Consider the following 21,410-nt stretch of genomic DNA (forward strand, 5'->3'; position numbering starts at 1 on the left):
CCACACAGGATGAGATACAGAGACACAGAATTTGGATATTTTTGCAGAACTATTTCCAGAACCTGATCTCCTCCATAATTTTAGAGCTACATCCCACTGATCCTGTAGGCTACAGTCACTAAGTAGCCCCAGAATCCAGGTTCCTCCCATTTTTTCTTTGTGGAATATTGTCACAACCCAACTGCATAAAGGCCTTTAAGATACAATTGAGTCGAGTTTGTATTTTTAGGGTTAGGTTAAAACTATGGATTGAAAAAAAAAAAGCCATATTCAGGATATTAGGTCCTGCACCCAGGCCATCAGAATGGATTTTGACATGAGAGCCTGCCTTTTGTGACTTTATATCTTGAGAAAGGTCTTAGGAGGAGACCGAAAGGTCGACCTAATCCACTGATTTTTTATGGAATAATAAAGGTTTTTTTTTTTGTTTTTTTTTAAAGGATCCCGGTGTGCACCTCTCTACCTTGGAATGTACCTTGAAAAAGGTCCCAAAAGGGACCGAAACGTCGGTTGTACATGCAATTATAATACACAAGAGATTTTTTGAAACACAAAGACCCTTGGTGCTGGCTGTTTTATTTTGATATTTATATGATATCCCGTGCACAGGGGCAGCTGCAGAGCAGCGGATTTTGGAGTGTGGTGCTGTCGTGTGGACTGTTTTATATATATATATATATATATATATATTGATTAAACATTTTCACTTGAATAAATACAGACTCTCTTGGTAGACTAGAGGCCATATTTGGAACACAATGCATTTTATCATCATGGAAAACACTCACTCCACCCATGTCAGAAAAGGGCTGTGTGGAAAGTGCCATGAGCAAAGTTGCCAAGAAACTTACAAGAAAGAAGGAAATATATCATTCCTAATTAGGATTCTTCCTAGGTCTGGTAGACCCCATGTCTACAGCCAGCCTATAACAAATAATCTTTGGGACTTAATTATCCATGTTAAGGAAACTAGACTGTTTTCTTTGGCTGGGTAATATTCAAGGTCACACTGAATTCTAGACCTAAAAATACGAATGCCTTCTCAAGAATAACTGAAAATTCCCGGCAGTTATTTATACTCAGTTTTCTTTATACCCTGAAACATATTCACATCACAAACTAATCCAAGATATTTGTCAGATTCATAGAAATTCACTCATGGTAATAGTAAAACTTCCAACATACGGCCTGTTTATTAGGAATGCACCAAATTTATAATATTTAGATTTAATCAGATACTAAAATCTGCACAAAAAATTTAGCTGAAAAACAATTTTACATTTAAATTTGAGATCAATAAAAACATTAAAAATTGTATTAAGATCTGTCCTCAAACAACAGCAAAGGAATGTTGGACAGGATGTGGACAGGAAGGTTCGCTTATACATACATGGTGGGACTGTCCCAAACTAACACCTTAATGGACTCATGTGTTTGAGTTAACAAATAAGATCAAGGACTGCCCAGTTCCCAAAACAGTATCGACTGTGCTTCTAAACTTGGATTTAGATCTCCTAAAGTACCGTCAGAAACTACTAGTTGTTCACATACATTACTTGAAGCAGCAAGACTATTGATAGCACAAAGATGGAAATCAGACTCAATTGCCACTATATCTGAAATGGTAAACCTCATTAACTTAACTGAAACATTTGAGTATTCTGATGCTAGAAACAAAAACACGCTCAGCAATCACCATAGTAAATGGTCTTTATGGCAAAATTTTATGGATAACTTTGGCGTAAACACATCTTATCTTACATCTTATATCTCTTGTTCTTTCTTTTCGGTCCCTAAAGCTGGCCATACATGCACCGATAATATCGTACGAAATCTCGTTGCGTACGATATTCGGTGCGTGTATGGCAAGCCCGCGAGTCGACTGATATTGCAGGAGGCTGCTGATATCGGTCGACTCGCCGATCGGCCAGGTTAAAAGATTTTGAATCGGCAGAAGGAGGTAGAAATCCTATTGTTTTTACCTCCTTATCTGCCGTTCCAGTCCTGAACGGTTAGTGGCAGATTGAACAATCTTTTGTGTGACCATCGATCACAAATCGCCACGTGTGTGGCCACCTTAACTTGGACCTAACCCTCCTTTATCATTCTTTTCTTTTTCTTCTCTAATTTTTCTTTCCATTTTGTTTTTTTTTTCCTTTTTCAGTTCTTTTAAAATGTATAACCAACAAAAGTTATGATTGGGCCTTTGAGGCAACATTGGATGGATTCAAACATGTTCAAAGGCTTAATCTGTTTTGCTATAAGATTGGAAATTGTTAATAAAAACAAAAAAAATTGTAGCCAAGTACAGGTTTCTACTTGGTCTGTCATCACTTTGTTATGGTTCCAGATTTCCTGACATGAGCTTGCAAGGAATGCAAAGCTACTAGCTACTATTAAGATACACCAAATGGTGTATCTTAATAGTAGCTAGTAGCGTAATAGTAGCATGTTAAAAAAAAGTCCTGCATTGGTAAATCTATAATACGTCCAAATTAGTACTACTGCAAACTAGCAGGGATTCCAGCCTACTTGGGGGCATAATATGGTATAATGTAATAACCTTAATACACTACCCACAACGGTAGCTAGAACAACTCTAAAATATGGGTATACTACAGTTGCATCTATTAGCCAACACTGAAAAAATATTAATTATTACTAAAAAAATATTAATTATGTCTATGAATCAAGTGGAGAGCATGAACTCAACCACTACATGACATTCCATTTCATTCACATGTTGCATTGCATTCCCTAGCAGGTACCCACATTACTTGGCAATCTGCTCATAAGGCAACCTGGCTATACGATTGCTATAGACATATGAGGGCAATTTTTGACTAGTTTTTTAAGAAAGCAATATAGCAGTGCAATAAACTACAATTCTATAACCAGTTCGTTTTGATCTGTCTAGTGCATATTTGACATTTTCGTTCGCAAGAGCAGTGAGCAAAGTGCAATTTTGAGAGCAATCACAATGTTTTTTCCCCCAGAATTCTGGCATCATTGAAGATGGAAACGGTGATTTTCTTGACACAATTGAAGTAGGTGCATGAACACAACAGCACGTGCACTTTTTTTTTGCCAAATATTCTTCCTGATGTAATTTCCGATGTTTGGTGTGCACCCTATTCTTTTGGTACAACTGAACTCCTCCAATTGATGCAGTGCTTCTGGTTCAGAGGTGGTGGTAGCTCCAGGGCTCCCCTGCATAAATATCCACAGCACTACCTGATTTGAAAACCGAAGTCTGAGTGGCACCATGCGCAACCATAGGAAGAAGCAAATAGCGCATTTTGACACAATTACCTGCAGGGAAAAGTGCAAGTAGTCCTCTGAGCTTGCAGACATAAATAAGTCCTAATTAAAGGAGATATATGATGGATTACATCTAATTTACTGCACATGATTTTTTTTTTTTTTAGTTTTGCCAAGTTTTTAGGAAATGAGCCTGGAGCAGTGTTGGTTAGCACAGCAATCAGCAAATTGTGTTGTCAGTCTATTTTGTATTAGATAATAAAATGGGAAATATTTAAATTAATGCTATGAGTAACCGATTTGACGCTATGGGCTCTAATTATAAATATCTTTTTGAAGTTATTGGTAGAAATATTTTGATTATAATATTTGAAACAAGGAATAATGTAATCCATAGGCATCATATCCCTTTCTAAATTCAAACTGTAAAGAGATTTAAACATAGCACATTTAAGATTACCTTTCATCCTCTTTTCCTGGTCTAATTAAAACGGAAGAGGAAAGTTACAAATAGGAAACTAATAATTGTAAAATGTCATCTTTTCTGACCTCCGGATTTCTAAGAAAACACAGTTTTAACAATAACAAAGAATAATAATCTGAAAAATGAATTAACATAACAGTTTTTATATTTAAATATTTAAATACACAAGATTGATGACAGCAACTGCCTTTTACCAAATAACAGTAACAGTGCTAATAATACAAGTTAACAGAAAGCTGCGCTTATCCTCAGAATCCTCAATGCAGATGTTACTGCAGGCATTCTTTGCATCCTTGCACCCTGTACTTTGCACATTGAGAACTTTGCACAAGGAGAGCATATAGGAACATGTACCTTGGTGAACAGCGTTTAAGTGCATACATTTGTGCTTTCTAACTGCACTCGTGTTTATAAACAAGTGCTTTAGCATGCTGTAGAGTGTAGGCAATGGTACACTACTCGCCTTCATCTTGTTTATATCTGATTTTCAAACTCATATTTTGTTCTTCAGCTCTCTACATATAGTTACATAGTTACATAGGGTTGAAAAAAGACCAGTGTCCATCAAGTTCAACCCATCCAAGTAAACCCAGCACACCTAACCCACACCTACCAATCTATACACTCACATACATAAACTATATATACAACCACTAATACTAACTGTAGATATTAGTATCACAATAGCCTTGGATATTTTGATTGTTCAAGAACTCATCTAGGCCCCTCTTAAAGGCATTAACAGAATCTGCCATTACCACATCTCTAGGAAGGGCATTCCACAACCTCACTGCCCTCACCGTGAAAAACCACCTACGCTGCTTCAAATGGAAGCTCCGTTCCTCTAATCTAAAGGGGTGACCTCTGGTGCGTTGATTGTTTTTATGGGAAAAAAGAAAATCCCCCAACCAAGCCTATAATCCCCTCTAATGTACTTGTACAGAGTAATCATGTCCCCTCGCAAGCGCCTCTTTTCCAGAGAAAACAACCTCAACCTCGACAGTCTCACCTCATAGTTTAAATCTTCCATCCCCTTTACCAGTTTAGTTGCAGTCTCTGCACTCTCTCCAGCTCATTAATATCCTTCTTAAGGACTGGAGCCCAAAACTGCACCGCATACTCAAGGTGAGGCCTTACCAGGGACCTATAAAGGGGCAAAATTATGTTTTCATCCCTTGAGTCAATGCCCTTTTTTATACAAGACAGCACTTTATTTGCTTTAGTAGCCACAGAATGACACTGCCTGGAATTAGACAACTTGTTATCAACAAAAACCCCTAGATCCTTCTCTAGTTTTGGATTAAAGCTGTAGTTTGACTTTTGGGTCCCCCATTCATCCTGGTTCATCCAGTTATCTGAAAGATGGATTAGATGATCAATAGGAGAGGACTTGAATAGAAATATAAAAAAATAAACCTAAATTATAAAAAGGATGCTCTAGTGTCCGGCACTTGCTTCCATGGCTACTTCCAGCTAAGGCAACAGCCCTGATGCTGTTCCTACAAACCCTCTCTGTGCTTATCTCTTTGGTGTTTGAGCAGGTCAAATGGGTGCTACATCACTAGTAAAGAGAACGCATTCTTTGCCCTAGAAGAGCAGAATGTTCACTATAAAGTTGGATCTTAAAATTAATTAAAGTAATTTATAAACCCCCTGCAGGTTTGTGGATACTGCCCCAGGGCATAGTTGAATAGGCTGAATCCATGGCTCCTTTCATTGCAGGAAAGTAGGAGAAGCAAAGATAGTAAAGCCGGCCATACACGCAGCGATAATATCTGATGATTCAGCCCTGAACGTCAGTGGAGGGTGGGAACGATCTGATAGGTGAGTGATCTGATCTGCAATTTTTTTGCAGTCAACAGGATGTCACAAACTTACAAATAACACTTGCGTGTTCTGTAACTATGGCGTTTATACACATTTGCTGTTTTTGTACGGTATTAAGTATTCCACCACATGACAACACAAGCGTTAACTGATTTTCGTCTGTAACAAAGGTTTTCACAGTTTTGGTTCAGTTCCCATTTGCAGGCTAACATTTTACAATACAGTCACACATATATGAAAACATAGTTGTAAAAGTCACTCTGCTTTATTTCCAAAGATATACCAAACAGTAGATTGACTGTCAGATTTTTTGGCCTTTAGGTGAAACTCTTTCACTGCCTTGGGCCCAGCAAGGGGAGGGCAACTCCACAGATTTGGATTTTGATATAGAAGATAAAGGTTTGCAATTCCTGCCAAACTGTGGTTTACATGCATGTTGGCACAAAGCATGAATGTGACTATTTCAGGAGCCTTAGGCAAATTTCCTAAATACACTAATAAGAACAATGGTAGTGTGGTAGTGGCGTGGCCCGCACAGTGAATAATACCCTTGAGAAATCTGAGCTTCCTAGTTTTTCTTTCAAACAATATGGCACAGAAATTTTTAGGGAAAACTGGATATGCTGAAAAACTCTGTGTTTCCCAAACATAGTGGGTACTGTTGGTTTTCCCCATCCAAAAAGACTTTTATCTAAGGATGTTTGGCATTATGTTTTTTCCTATGTGGTACACACAGCCAAAGCTCATCAAATACATTCTTTCTATTGTTAAAATAACTAAAATAATAAATATTGCAAATGTATATGTGTAACCCACCACTTACAATACCTACCGCCTAAATAAAAACAATGTCAAAAATGTATTAAAAAATGCAGAGAAATATAGTTCTAATTGTGATGAAAGCACCTTGATTAGCTGCCAGACAGGTTCAAGCTGAGGGGGCAAAGCTGTTACACACATACCTGACTGGGGCCAGGAACTGAGAAATGAGGCCTCTCCTACTGCTCTGTGAGTGATTGCAGGGCAGCACCAGTATGGAGTGGCAGAAGTGCCCTAGAACCATGAAATAGAATGCTTAGCAGAGGATTGTGGCTTTAGGAATAGCAAGGAATCAAGTTGATTGCACTTTGCCCACTGTGTCCACTGCAGACTGCTGCTGGAATCTAGTGCAGCCACATCCTGCATAGCTAATTAGTAATGAATTTAGATGCATTCTGCAGATCTGTTTTATGTGCAGCCATGCAGCTTGCATCTAAATTAATTGCTAGTTAGCTATGTAGGTTCAATATGTGGCCGGTATTAAAGTAGTAAGGTGGCAACCCTGTTTACACCTCAGGGGCATAATGCAAGGAACACTTACATACCTCCTGCAGCCCGCCTCATATATTGAGCACTGCCTAAAGCAGGCAGCACTTGATTCAAAGCGCAGTCCACAGATTTCTGCCTTTTTTTGAACTGCTGATTGCTGCACACTGCGTGGGGCATTGTGATTATGGCCTAATATCTTATGCTGATGCCAGACGTGGCGTAGGGCTGATATTTTAGGCAAGCGGAAAAACGCTTGGCGAAAATAGAGCCCTATGCCTGCTACTTGTGCCTGCACCTGAATGAATGGAATACGCTCGGGTGCAGGCACATGTAGCCGATATATACATGAAAACGTGAGATAATGCAAAGTCTCGTGTTTTCATGCGTATATCAGCTACATGTGCCTGGACCCAAGCGTATCTCATTCATTCAGGTGCAGGCACAAGTAGCAGGCATAGGGCTGTATTTTCGCAAAGAGTTTTTCCACTTGCCGAAAATATCAGCCCTACGCCACGTCTGCCATCAGCCTTAACTTGTGATCCATGCACATACAAGGTAAGTATATCAAATAGCCTATTGAGGGCAGTAGTGACTAGGTTAAAAACTCGAGTTCATGTCAAGAAAATGTATATGTTCATTGTGAATATTTTTTTATGGAAATTTTAAGACCAAGCAGAATATTAGATAGCAACATGCTGTGTTCCACCTGCCTGCACCTGTGTTAGTACAGCCCTGTTAGAAAGGATGATGTGAGTTTCATCCTGCGCTCCCCTGCAGTAGAATGCAGGAGAAACAAATGCTCATGAGTATGACAACATATTAATAATATTACATTTAAACCAGATACCAATGTAGCTAAACACATCTCTGAATGTGGAAATGCTCATTTAGATATTTTTCTTATCCAAGGAATCAAAATGGTCTCTCTGGGGGGGGGGGGTGTTGGAGAGATTTGCTTAAGAAGAGAGGGGGAGATTTGCTTAAGATGCTCCTGCACCATGAAACTAGGTGGATCTTTACACTAGCTACTACAAGATCCCCCCTAATATGAAGCCACTTCTAGATTTCATAATGTCTCTTTTATAACTGAAAATATTTGGTAATTTTTTTATAACTATTGTATACATGAATAAAGTTTTCATCGTTTTGAACATGTAGAATGTGCAATGTGTTCCCATGGAGGCTGAACTTTTATTTAGGCTAATGCCAGATGAGGCGTAGGGCAGATATTTTCGACAAGCAGAAAATGCTTGCCGAAAATTCCGCCCTACGCCTCCTACTTGTGCCTGCACCCGAATGAATGGAATATGCTCGGGTGCAGGCACATGTAGCAGAAATACGCATAAAAATGCAGACTTTCAAATTCTCGTTTGCCGAAAATATCCGCCCTACGCCTCGTCTGTCATTAGCCTTATATCGTTACCTGACTGGTGCACTTTACACCACATATGTGTTCAATTGTATTAATTTGAGACATGATTGGTGGACATTACTTTAAATACCATTCAGTGGAAGTAGCTGAAGTGTTGGGAAACACAAAATGCGCAAGGCTGTCTCTATTGTTGGTGTCAATAACCCTATATTGATTTTACTTCCTGCCTTGATGAACTGCTGATTGAGTGACTGTCTATCTTCATACAGTTAACTCTGCTCCCACAGCTGAAGGCCCAGGGTGGTGCACCTGAGCTTTCTGGTGACCTTTAGAGAGTTGTGGACAAGAGACTGTCAGTTGTATGTTCATAAGTGCAACATGGTCTTACTTCTTAGTCACACTGTTTGCTGGGGGACTTGCGTTTAATTGCACTACAGAGTTAGAATACTAATAGGCAATGTAGGATTCATGTACAATGAAGGGCCTTGACATGGCACATGAGCTTACATATTTTGGCTAAAGTGTGGTACTAACCTCATTTTTGCAACAGTTATTTTTAAAGGCAGACACTGTGCGCTGGCAACCATTATTCTTTTTGTTGTGTAGAAATAATGGCTTTCCATCAGCTGGCTTTTCTAGCAGCTGGTCAACTCCAGCTTTGCTGCCAGTTTTAGTGTTCATATTGGTGGATTGGGGGGATTTTTTTTCCATACAGACACCCAAGGGACTCCCCCCTAAAACTGTCACCCTAGGCACTGGCCCTTGGATGTCTTTGTGGTAAATACAGCCTTGCAGGTACACAAGCAAACAAGTCATTAAGGCATCCATTTATTTACGTTTGTAAAATTTGTCTGTAACTCATCTTCCATTAAAGGTGCAATTGTATTGCAATGAAATTAACGCTGCTCCTATGTTTAATAGAACCAAATTTGTCTTGAAATAACTGCCATTATCTACACAGCGTAGCAGCAGTATTTCTTGTGGGTTGCAAGTATTTTGACTCATTGCCCAATCTGCTACAAATCTTGAACTTATATGAACTGATATGTGAATTAGGGTCCAGCTTGGTTTTTCAAGGGGCTGTCTGGGTAAAACCCCCCCAGCCCCAGATGATGTTGCCAAACCCCCCAGATGATGTTGGCAAAGCACAGCGTGGTCCCTTTGTCTGGGTTTATAACCATAGGTGGCAACCCTAATGTGAACAAAGCAGCTCATGGAGATAAAAATTACAGAAAGACCTGTTGCCAAAAAGCCTTAGGTTCCAAGCATTAAATTACCCTATAGGACTGTTTTGCCACCAATATGGATTCATTCAGTCTAGTAAGGACCAATTTTAAGATACTGTTTTATTATTGCAAAGAAAATGGAAATAATTTTTTATAATTTTGAAATATTTGCTTAAAATAGAGCTTCCTATAATTCGGAGCTTTCAGAATTACGATTTTCTGGATAAAGGATCCCATACCTTACCCGAAATATGCAGCGTATTGAAATGTTTAATTCATATTCCATAATATTCCATGTCATTATTAACAGTATAAAATTCCCTTATCACCATGTTAATATTAAAAAAGACCATGTCATCTGGTTTCTCAACCTTTCAGAAATAAATTCCATTAAGGAATACTAATAGGCATATATTTAACATTTCTCATTAGCTGAAATAAATGCATTTCATCATTTGACAGTCTAACTGTGGCGGCAGACTTTAAGGGAAACTTTTCGGGAAAAAATTCTCCGAGCAGCCAGGAATTTCTCCACTTGATCAGAATGACTTCCTTCTATTTAATGCAGATGAGCCACGTCATTTGGGAATTTCTAGCAGCCTAAGAACTCCGGCTATAAAACCAGTAGCAAAATGCAGGATTTGACATTTCAACAGCCGGAGTAGTCCACTTTCCATTTCCAGTCAACTTTCCATTATCAGCCGTTTGCAGCTGTCAGAACTGAACTTCATATAGAGCAACAGAGAACTGAAAGGCTTTTTATCAAGTAAGCATTGGACTGTTTAATAGTTTTACATTTAAGATTAAATTCTATTTGCATTGGTTAGAGTTTTCTATTCCTACTACCATAGGCAATTCTATTTTATTGGGATCGTTCTCAGTTGTTTTAATGCTGTTTTAAGACTTTTAATTAGGTAAAAATTCTGGAATAACATATTACAAACAATTGTTCTTGATAGATTGTCCATATGCTCATTTACTGAAATACACAGCAGATTACAGTTTAATGGTTAATGTTATTATTAATTAAATAAAGGTAACGGTAATTATATTGAATATTTCATATAAAATCATATTGTTTTGTATATTAAAACATACGTATATATATACATTATTATGTTACATTATATTATATAATAGTGTATAATATACACACACACTAATTTAGCAATGCAAGCATCAATATCAGTTTATTTTAGCAAGCAGACAAATAATAACAGAATTAATTGTGTTGAGTGCAAACATATAATTCTTTTAATGTGTCTTACAGGTTTATTTTCTTGCCTCTGCTGATTCCATTTCATCAAAAGAAAAATGATCTCACTTTTCTACTGCTCGCTAACTGCCTTTGGTAAGTGATCAGAATATTGACTGATACTGAGACATACTTCACACATATATAGTTTTACTGCTCCTATTCTATAGCCATTGTATTTGGACCTCATTTCATTTTATGACTAAAACATATATAAAACACCTGTGCATCCAAGTTCTCATTGGACTTTGACAGAATATGACACAATGCAGCTCTTAAGGTGTAACAAGCTTTGTTACTTAATTTACTTGAACTGGAGACAACAGTGTTTAATTCTGTACTTTTTTGTCACATGCAGTGCTGGCTGGGGTTCAAGGCTGGTCCTATCACTATTCAGACACCAACATGACATATGAGGATGCTAGGAAATTCTGTCAAACTAGATATACTGCTTTAGTGGCTATTCAAAACAGAGAAGAGAATGACTACCTGAACAGCATTCTTCCATTCAACCCCGCCTACTACTGGATCGGGATACGTTTAATCGAAAACCAATGGACCTGGGAAGGAACCAAAAAGGTCTTGACGGAGGAGGCAAAGAACTGGGCCTTGAATGAACCCAACAACAAGAAGAGTAATGAGGACTGTGTGGAGATGTACGTCAAAAGGGAAAAAGATGGCGGAAAATGGAATGATGAGCCTTGCAGAAAAAAAAAAGTGGCCTTGTGTTACACAGGTGTGGAAGGATAGTTAAAGAATTTTATTGCAAATTGCTTGGTAATATAATTAGAATATAATATGTAAAGAAACATAAATTGGTAAAGATTCAACTGTTGAAACAGTGTTACATAACGTACCTATAAAATGGTACAATAATCACCTAGACGTGCACTTATTTAAAGAACAATATACAGGGCTGGTTTTAGGGTAGGCCAGAGGGGGACCCCAGCTTTAAAGAAGAGCTTTAAAGCTTAAAGCATATATGGCTTAACAGTTGTTGGCTATTTTTATTATACATTATACTGCAGGGTTGTGTGATTGAACAACAGCTAAAGGGATGCAAGTTGTACATTATTCCTTGAAGATTAGTTTTGGGAGAGTAGGGAGAAAAGCCTTTCTGAAACTGGCCTACCCGATTTTTGATTCTGGGCTGGTGGTTAACAACTCGTTTTGTTTACATTTCAGCTGCTTGTAGCCCTTCCTCCTGCAGTGGGCATGGGGAATGCATCGAAACAATCAACAATTACACCTGCAGTTGCTATGAAGGATTTTATGGCTCTGCATGCGAGCACGGTAATAATATTTTCCATTGTATATTAGTCTTTCTTTACTTTGAGGACTTTTGTCGAGTACGTTAGAGATTCATTTCTTGCTAAACTTACCATATTTACTTTTTCAGTGCTAGATTGTAAAATGCCAAGCGTTCCAACCCATGGTCACATGAATTGCAATGGTCTTTCCGGGGAAGTCATGTACAATTCAAGCTGTGAATTTTCATGTGATGAAGGATTTGCTTTAACTGGAAACAAAGTGATTCAGTGCAAAGAAGAATGGAGTGGGCTGGTGCCACAGTGTGCAGGTATGAAACACATAGGAAGCAACCCATTGTTTGTTTAACTTACTAATTAAGGATCTAGGTAAGAAACTGAGGATCATTCTCTTTAAATGCATAGATGTGAAAAGACTTGTGCTCCTACATAAAGAGCAGGGCAAAGTGCTATTTTTATTCTTAGTTCATATGGTTTGAGCTAAGTTCTGGCATGGTAACTGGTTTACCATCATTCCTTGAGGAATCAGCAACTGAAGGGCAATAGGTTGTATAGTTCCACAAAATCTGCTTTGCCATGGCCCCACTGCTTCTACAGAATGTCCAGCCAAATGTAAAATGCTAGCCTAGAGTTACAACACACAAGTGTGGGGCAAAACCACATAATCAACACTCTGCTTGATTAACTGATAACTGCGGAGCTTCTTGCAGTACTTTGTGTCCCCACAACACGGTACCAATCAGTCTTACATGCTGCACAGTATTTGGCAACTTGCTTCTAAAGTTTAATATGCAGTGCCTTTAGTGTCATAATTATGTATGAAGCATTGTTCTCCAGATAACTTGCAGCAAAAATTACACTAATTATTTAATCTAGCATGATATTTGTATCTTTAATATTTTCTTCAACTTACAAAACCAAAAAGTAAAAAAACATGACTTATTGTTTTCAGGTTTATGAAAACAGACCTGTTAATTGTATTATTTTTTTGCAGTTGTGGACTGTCCACGCCTTGTAGTCCCAGAACTTGGTTCCATGGAATGTAAGGATGAGTATGGGAAATTCCAGTACAATTCAAATTGTTCATTTTCATGCAATGAGGGTTTCACCTTGACTGGGCCCAATTCTCTGCAGTGCACCTCATCTGGATCTTGGAGCTCTGATGTTCCTGCATGTAAAGGTATGCTTATGTGTGAAAACAACATGTATATATGATTGTATAAACAACATAGTACACTTGTAAAAATATAGACATTTACATTCTTAAAATGAATTACTCTATTTTTTAGCTGTGGTCTGCCCAAGTATCCCAGTGCCAGAACATGGTTCCATGAAGTGTGAAGATGATTATGAAGAATTTCAGTACAACTCAAATTGTTCATTTTCATGCAATGAGGGTTTCACCTTGGCTGGATCTAATTCTCTGCAGTGCACCTCATCTGGATCTTGGAGCTCAAATGTCCCCACATGTGAAGGTATTGCTAATATGTTAAACTATATATAAGTAATTCAATGAACCAAAACTTTCCTGTTCTGAAAGAAAAGTGTTCTTTTTGTTTTATTCCTATAATATATTAATTTCTACGTTTCCTTTTTTAGCTGTGGTTTGCCCACCTATCACCTGCCCAGAACATGGTTCCAAGGAGTGTGAGGATGATTTTGGAGAATTCCAGTATAACTCAAATTGTTCATTTTCATGCAGTGAGGGTTTTATCTTGACTGGGTCCAATTCTCTGCAGTGCACCTCATCTGGATCTTGGAGCTCGGATGTTCCTGCATGTAAAGGTATGCTTATGCGTAAAATAACAATCTATAATTGTATATATATTCCACTTTATATAAATAATGTGTCCCACAAATTCTGCTGAGCCCACTATTCTACAGAGAGCACAGCAACAGGTAAAAATCTAGCCCACAGGCACAAAAGTACATCAAAACCAAGTATTTAACTGTCTGCTTGATTAACCTGGTAATACACTGTGTGCCCTGCAGGCAAGGTACCAATCTAAACTTTAATATACACAAACCTTTAGTGTTAAGGTTAAGTATGAAGCATTGTTTAATGGGGATGTCCCAGATAACTTGCTGCAAAGGTTGTACTAATTATTTAATCTAGCATGATATTTGTATATTTAATATTTTCTTCAATTTGCAAAACCAAAAAGTAAAAAAAAACATGACTTATATTTAAGATTTATGACAACAGACCTGTTAATAATGTTATTTATTGCAGCTGTGGACTGTCCACACCTTGTAGTCCCAGAACTTGGTTCCATGGAATGTAAGGATGAGCACGGGGAATTCAAGTACAATTCAAATTGTTCATTTTCATGCAAGGAGGGTTTCACCTTGACTGAATCCAATTCTCTGCAGTGCACCTCATCTGGATCTTGGAGCTCTGATGTTCCTGCATGTAAAGGTATGCTTATGTGTGAAAACAACATGTATATATGATTATATAAACAACACAGTACACTTGTAAAAATATGGACATCTGCATTCTTAAAATGAAATACTCTGTATTTTTTAGCTGTGGTCTGCCCAAGTATCCCAGTGCCAGAACATGGTTCCATGAAATGTGAAGATGATTATGAAGAATTTCAGTACAACTCAAAATGTTCATTTTCATGCAATGAGGGTTTCATCTTGGCTGGATCCAATTCTCTGCAGTGCACCTCATCTGGATCTTGGAGCTCAGATGTCCCCACATGCAAAGGTATTGCTATCTTGTTAAAACTATATATAAGTAATTCAATGAACCAAAACTTTCCTGTTCTGAAAGAATTGTGTTCTTTTTATTTTATTCTTATAATATATTCATTTTTACTTTTGCTTTGTTTTAGCTGTGGTCTGCCCAAGTATCCCATTGCCAGAACATGGTTCCAAGGAGTGTGAGAATGATTATGGAGAATTCCAGTACAACTCAAATTGTTCATTTTCATGCAGTGAGGGTTTCACCTTGACTGGGCCCAATTCTCTGCAGTGCACCTCATCTGGATCTTGGAGCTCGGATGTTCCTGCATGTAAAGGTATGTTTATCTATAATTATATAAATATTACCACAACTTCTGCTTTGCCATGGGCCCACAATTCTACAGACAGCCCAGCTAAAGGTAAAAAGCTAGCCCACAGGCAGAAAAGGGTTCAGAAAAACCAAGTCAAAGCATTGTTTAATGGGGATCTGTCAAGATAGTTTGCTGCAAAGATTACACTAATTGCACTAATTATTTAATCTAGGTATAGGATCTTTTATCCAGAATGCGTGGGACCTGAGGTTTCTGGAGAAGGAATGTTTCCATAATTTGGATCTCCATACCTTATGTCTACTAAAAATTCATTTAAACATTAAATAAACCCAATAGGATTGTTTTCCCTTCAGTAAGGATTAACTATATTTTGGTTGGGATCAAGTACAAGGTACTGCTTTATTATTACAGAAAAAATTGAATTATTTGATTAAAATGGAGTCTATGGGAGATGGCCTTCCCGTAATTTGGGAGTTTTCTGGATAACAGGTTTCTGGATAATGGATCCTCTACCCATATTTGTATATTTAATAAAACATGACATTTTTAAGGTTTAAGATAATATTCATGTTATTATTTATTTCAGCTGTGGACTGCCCACACCTTGTAGTCCCAGAACTTGGTTCCATGGAATGTAAGGATGAGTATGGGAGATTCCAGTACAACTCAAATTGTTCATTTTCATGCAAGGAGGGTTTCACCTTGACTGGATCCAATTCTCTGCAGTGCATCTCATCTGGATCTTGGGGCTCAGATGTTCCCACGTGTGAAGGTATTGCTATCCTGTTAATTAAAACTATATTTGTGTAATTCAGTAAACAATAAGTCCCTCTTTCTGAAAGCAATGTGTTTTTAATACCATGTTCCTTTTGACGATTTCTTTTCTAGCTGTAGCCTGTCCCGATATTCCAGTGCCAGAACACGGTTTCATAAAATGTGAGGATGACTATGGGAAATTCCAGTACAACTCAAATTGTTCAGTTTCATGCAATGAGGGTTTCTTCTTGACTGGGTCTGATTCTCTAAAGTGTACATCATCTGGATCTTGGAGCTCAGATGTCCCTGCATGTGAAGGTATTGCTGTTCTCTGATAATAACAAATATTTATAACTCAATCAATGATAATTCACACCTGGGGAAAATATCATAATACATGCCAAGAAGCTGACTTTTTTTCCATTTATTGTGCTAATTTATATTTTTATCTTTTTCAGCTGTGCAGTGTGAGACTTTAAAAGACCCAGAAAATGGCCATGTAAAATGCCCAGAAAAGTCAGAGTACAACTCCACCTGTTCATATACCTGTGCAGAAGGGTATAACCTGGTTGGATTATCAGAAGTCCAATGTTTAGCATCTGGAGACTGGATGTCCCCTCCACCCATATGTGAAGGTAACTGATACCCGTTGAAGCACTTATTAAAGCTGTTAGCTTTAAAAATAAAAATAATAGCAATAAAAATATAAAACATTACATTACACAATTTGCTAGATGTATAACCCAACTATTTTTAATATACAGACCTTCTTTGAGGCTGATAAAGCCTCCATTTATCTATATTATTAACCAGCACTCACGTCATTTGCAGTTGTACAATGTGCATCTCTGAACAATCCTGAAAATGGCTGGGTTAAATGCCAGGAGAAACCTTATTATAAATCCAAGTGTACATATGGCTGTGCAGAGGGCTACACATTGTCTGGATCATCAGAACACCAGTGTTTGTCATCTGGAGAGTGGACATCCTCTGCACCTACATGCGAAGGTACTTGTATGTTATGTTGTTGCATTTTAAACAGTATTCATTCATGTGATATTTATAGCTTTAAGAACACTATAGTAGTTGATACTGTTTCCCATTTTGAAGTCAAAATATTTGTTCTTTTCAGTAGTGGAATGCAAAGTTCCTTTTATTCCGGACATGGGCAAAATGAACTGTTCTCATCCTTTTGGAGATTTCAAATATGGCTCTGTCTGCAAATTTGAATGTGAGGGCGATCGACTCTTGAATGGGACCAATACCCTCGAGTGTGAAAGTACCGGAACATGGAGCTCAGAGGTCCCAACATGTGAAGGTATTACAAGATTGAATTGCTTCCTCACATTTACCAGAGATAGCAGTACATTTATGTTTGTAACAATATCCCCCTTAGACAATAATAACATGATAAAAATATGCAATACATGCTGCTAGACATGTTCATATATCCAACATTTTAAGTGCTTAAAGTTTAGTCGGAATAAGTGATGTCTCTAAGGCAACAATGAAGTATATTAGTTAAAACTGGAATTGAACCTGGTCTGTCTGAGACCAGTTTTGCTTGTTAGAACAATTCTGTTACTAAAGGTCCCAATACACGGGCTGACTATAGCTGCCGATATCTGTCCTTTCGACCGATTCGGCAGCTAATCGGCCCGTGTATGGGCAGAACAGAGCGGGCTGGCCGACCGATATCTGGCCTGAAATTGGCCAGATCTCGATTGGCCAGGTTAGAAAATCTGGTCGGATCGGGGACCGCATCGGCTCGTTGATGCGGTCCCCGAACCGACTGCCCCATAGCCACAAATGTAATCCGATCGTTTGGCCCCAGGGCCAAACGATCGGATTATTTTTTTTTAAGTTACTTTCTACCCGATATCGCCCACCCGTAGGTGGGGATATCGGGTGAAGATCCGCTCGCTTGGCCAAGCGAGCGGATCTTATAGTGTATGGGGACCTTAACTAGTTATGAAAATACCATTTCTAGTGATGAGTGAATCTGTCTTTTTGACACGCGCAACTTGTTTTTATCGCGTGCCAAATTTTTCGGCGGCAAGTGGCAAAACGTGGAAATTCACTTTGAATCCATGCCTGTTTATTTCGCTGCTAATAAATTTCTGTCTCATTTTGACAGCCCCTAGAGTACCTGACTCTGGTGTGGTCAATGTAGCAGTTGGAGTTGCAGCAACTGGAGCATCCCTTCTATCAGTCACTTCCCTCATGATCTGGCTTGTAAAGCGTCTTCGGAAATCAGGTGAGATAATGTTAAGGACTGTGTTACAAATGATAAAACATTGAGGTAACTTGGAATGCTATTGGATTGGATGGTGAAGGCGGCTTGTTTTGTAAGCATATATTGAGCTGCACACAGTGGGGCTCTTTATAGTGCAGGGATACTTTGCTGCCCTATCATTCATTTACAATGTTTATTTTTACTAATGAGGAGATGAAAACAATCAGAATTTTCCCTTGATTATTATTTATGGTACAAGCCACAGTTAATACACAATTATGGAGTCTCCAAAGACATCTAGAAAAGACTATGAAAACAGTGTATTTTGTTTGAGTTAGACAAGAATTAGCCACCATTCTGCCAAGATCAAGGAAATGCCATTGTTTGGATACATGCCAGCTTTGTTAATTTTGATTGAATTCTAAAACTATTGTTTTTTTCTCTTTGCAGCAAAGAAATTTACACCTTCAAGGTGAGGAAACTTTCTATATTGTTATTATTTAATTTCATCATTTATATGTTTATCGGATTTACATATTGAAGGGTGGTGGTTTACCAAGTCTTTTCCTTTTACAGTAGCTGCCAGAAACTTGAAGAAGCTGGTGTTTATCAAAATATAGAAGATAATATTTAGGTATGTAGAACTGTTAACTTTGCTCCTCTTGCTTCTTGATCCTACTTTGTGGCATTTCCTATTCACATGAAAAACCTCATTGGACAAACTCACCTTCTGTAGTTGTCACTTTTCTCTTCATCCCCTCCTACATCTGATACTTTCCTTATTCTTTTAAGCTCTTCGGAATCTCAGGACTTTGCTCACTTCTGGCACATTCCCTTCTCTGTAAATAGCTACTGCCACTAGGTATAGGTATTAAGGGGCTGATTTACTAAGACACAAATTCAAATCCGAATTGGAAAAATTCCGATTGGAAAACGAACATTTTGCGACTTTTTCGTATTTTTTGCGATTTTTTCGGCGACTTTACGACTTTTCGGAAAATATCGCGACTTTTTCGTTACCAATACGATTTTTTGTAGCCATTCCGAAAGTTGCGCAAAATCTTGCGATTTTTCCGTAGCGTTAAAACTTAAAAGGCGCGCTGTTTCGCGCAACTTTTAACACTACGAAAAAATCTCGACTTTTCGCGCAAGTTTTAACGCTACGAAAAATCGCAAGATTTGGCGCAACTTTCGGAATGGCTACGAAAAACTCGTGTTTTTTCGCACAAATCGTATTGGTAACGAAAAAGTCGCGAAAATTTTCCGAAAAAAACCGCAAAATACCGATCATTACGAAAAAAACGCAATCGGACGCATTCGGCCCGTTCGTGGGTTAGTAAATGTGCCCCAAAGTGTTGTGAATTGTAAGGTCTATAGCAGGGAAGGCCAACCTGTAACAACCTGTGGCTGTAGATGGTTCTAGAAAAATGAAGCTTATTTCAAGAGTTTAAGAACCAGAGCATATATACTTGATTTGTAGACATTAAATTACTATGTACTATAGATAATGTGATAGTAAAGTGTTAATAATTTAAAATGAACAAGTAGAGGCAGCTTTGTGCATTCCATCTCTATATATATTATTATAAGGAAAGTACTTGCGGGGCAAAATAGTGAATGGCTTCTAGGGAATGATTTTGCCATTTTGTACCTATAGCAGACAGAATAATAATTTTCAGTCACTATATATTTCTTGCATTGCTTTGCTGTACCCCCTTTTTTGCAGTCACATCATTAACTAACATTGGCTCTTATGCCTTCTTTCTTCAATCACACCATGATTAGTTATAGTCTTTTTTTTATTTGCATTTTCTAGATGATCACATCACATGACAAGCTCAGTGTTCCTATACTTTGAAGATTACTAAGTAACATATTGAAGATGGATTTAGTTGATCATTACCGGTTGGGTCAACCTTCCAGTTTCGTCACACCAAACGAATACTAACTGCAGTGTAAAGTACTTCTGTCATTATTATTAATGATATCAATATCTTTCATTTTGAAATTCCATATTGTAGGTACCTACCACCTGTTCTATCATTTCTGAAAAGTTAAAGTTCAGTTGTCATAATCATGAATTGTAAACTGGTACAATACTTTTAACTGGCAAGCAAGCTTCATATCTGGCAGCTGATCCCTGAATCCCTGAATGCTAGCAATAGCAAGACATACAAAAATATGCAGTCTGACTTGAGTATCCTATTTATAATTGTGCAGGATAAACTGCTGAACATTTGTGATAGAAGTGCTTGTCAATAATTTGTAATGACAAATATTATTACTTTGTATTTTTACACACAATCGTAATGTTCAAAGACACAATGTAAGGTATCTGTTTGTAACAGTGCAGAATATATTTTCTTCCCTATGGGACAGAGTACATTAATGGTACATGGAAAGTAGGGTTATAAAAACCTTAAACTCATTGCCAAGGGTTCAGACAATCTTTAGAAAAAGACATGGAGTCCAAACTAGTGTTATATAACCTTTTTTTTATTGGATGGGAACTATCAAGTCAGGATTATAAACTGTGAGATCAAGTACGTGGCATTGAGTAAATCATGTATCTGATTTTAATTACTGTTATCTAAAAACTGGAAGTATTATATTGTTGTAGGAGGAGACAATCATAGTGACTTACCTAAAAGAACTTGAGAACCTTAAAGAACTTCTAATCTGCACAGTTTAACTGTCTTTTTTTAGTTCACTGGGGGTTTACTCAAAATCAGATTCAAAGATGGGCATTTTTTAGATATATGGTTTTGGTCCTGCAGGCAAGATCAAAGCAATAGGTGAGTAATCATTCCAGAGAGAAATGATGTCCTCTATTATTGTGTAAGCTGCTTTAGAATGAGGCAGTGTTTTATGTTTTATATTAATATTATTGATGTCATATTTTATATAATTTATTTAATGTATAAGTCTTAATAAATATTATTAGTTTATCAATAAAGTTTTTTTTTTGCAAGGATATGTATATCTGTGTTTTTATTTGTTTATTTAAACAAATGTAATGTATATGTTATATCTTCTGTTTTATTTTATATTATACATACAAAGAATATCTCTATTTCGATCATGTCCGCTAAAAATATATCTGATTCTCATTTTGGGGTAGAAAGAAAGAACCCAGGTAATCTTTTTACATGGGAGTCATAGGAAGATTACTTCACAGGGACTTATTACAATATCAGTGAGCCCAGTGTTTAACTAGATCAGTGATCCCCAACCCTGGGCTTGAGAGCAACAAGTTGCTCACCAACCCCTTTGATGTTACTCCCAGTAACGCCTCAAAGAAAGTGATTATTTTTAAGTCCCTGGCTTAGAGGCAAGTTTTAGTTGCATAAAAACCAGGTGTACTACCAAACACAGTCTCATGTAGACTGCC

The 21,410-nt window shown here is 37.7% G+C and overlaps 1 protein-coding gene across 1 annotated transcript; it reads left to right on the forward strand.

Annotated features, from left to right (window-relative positions):
• Positions 1–10,061: 10,061 nt before the first annotated feature.
• selp (selectin P) lies at positions 10,062–20,985 on the forward strand. Its single transcript, XM_031901064.1, has 20 exons — positions 10,062–10,244; positions 10,749–10,829; positions 11,092–11,469; positions 11,919–12,026; positions 12,133–12,312; positions 12,996–13,181; positions 13,291–13,476; positions 13,601–13,786; positions 14,235–14,420; positions 14,532–14,717; positions 14,845–15,030; positions 15,614–15,799; positions 15,916–16,101; positions 16,242–16,418; positions 16,615–16,791; positions 16,916–17,101; positions 17,921–18,040; positions 18,470–18,491; positions 18,596–18,653; positions 19,836–20,985. Exons 2-19 carry the CDS (start codon positions 10,793–10,795, stop codon positions 18,651–18,653), a joined length of 2,931 nt encoding a protein of 976 aa, XP_031756924.1. The 5' UTR covers positions 10,062–10,244; positions 10,749–10,792; the 3' UTR covers positions 19,836–20,985.
• The last annotated feature ends 425 nt before the right edge of the window (positions 20,986–21,410 follow it).

The sequence above is a fragment of the Xenopus tropicalis genome, chromosome 4 (assembly GCF_000004195.4).
Source record: "Xenopus tropicalis strain Nigerian chromosome 4, UCB_Xtro_10.0, whole genome shotgun sequence".
Taxonomy (NCBI): Eukaryota; Metazoa; Chordata; class Amphibia; order Anura; family Pipidae; genus Xenopus; species Xenopus tropicalis.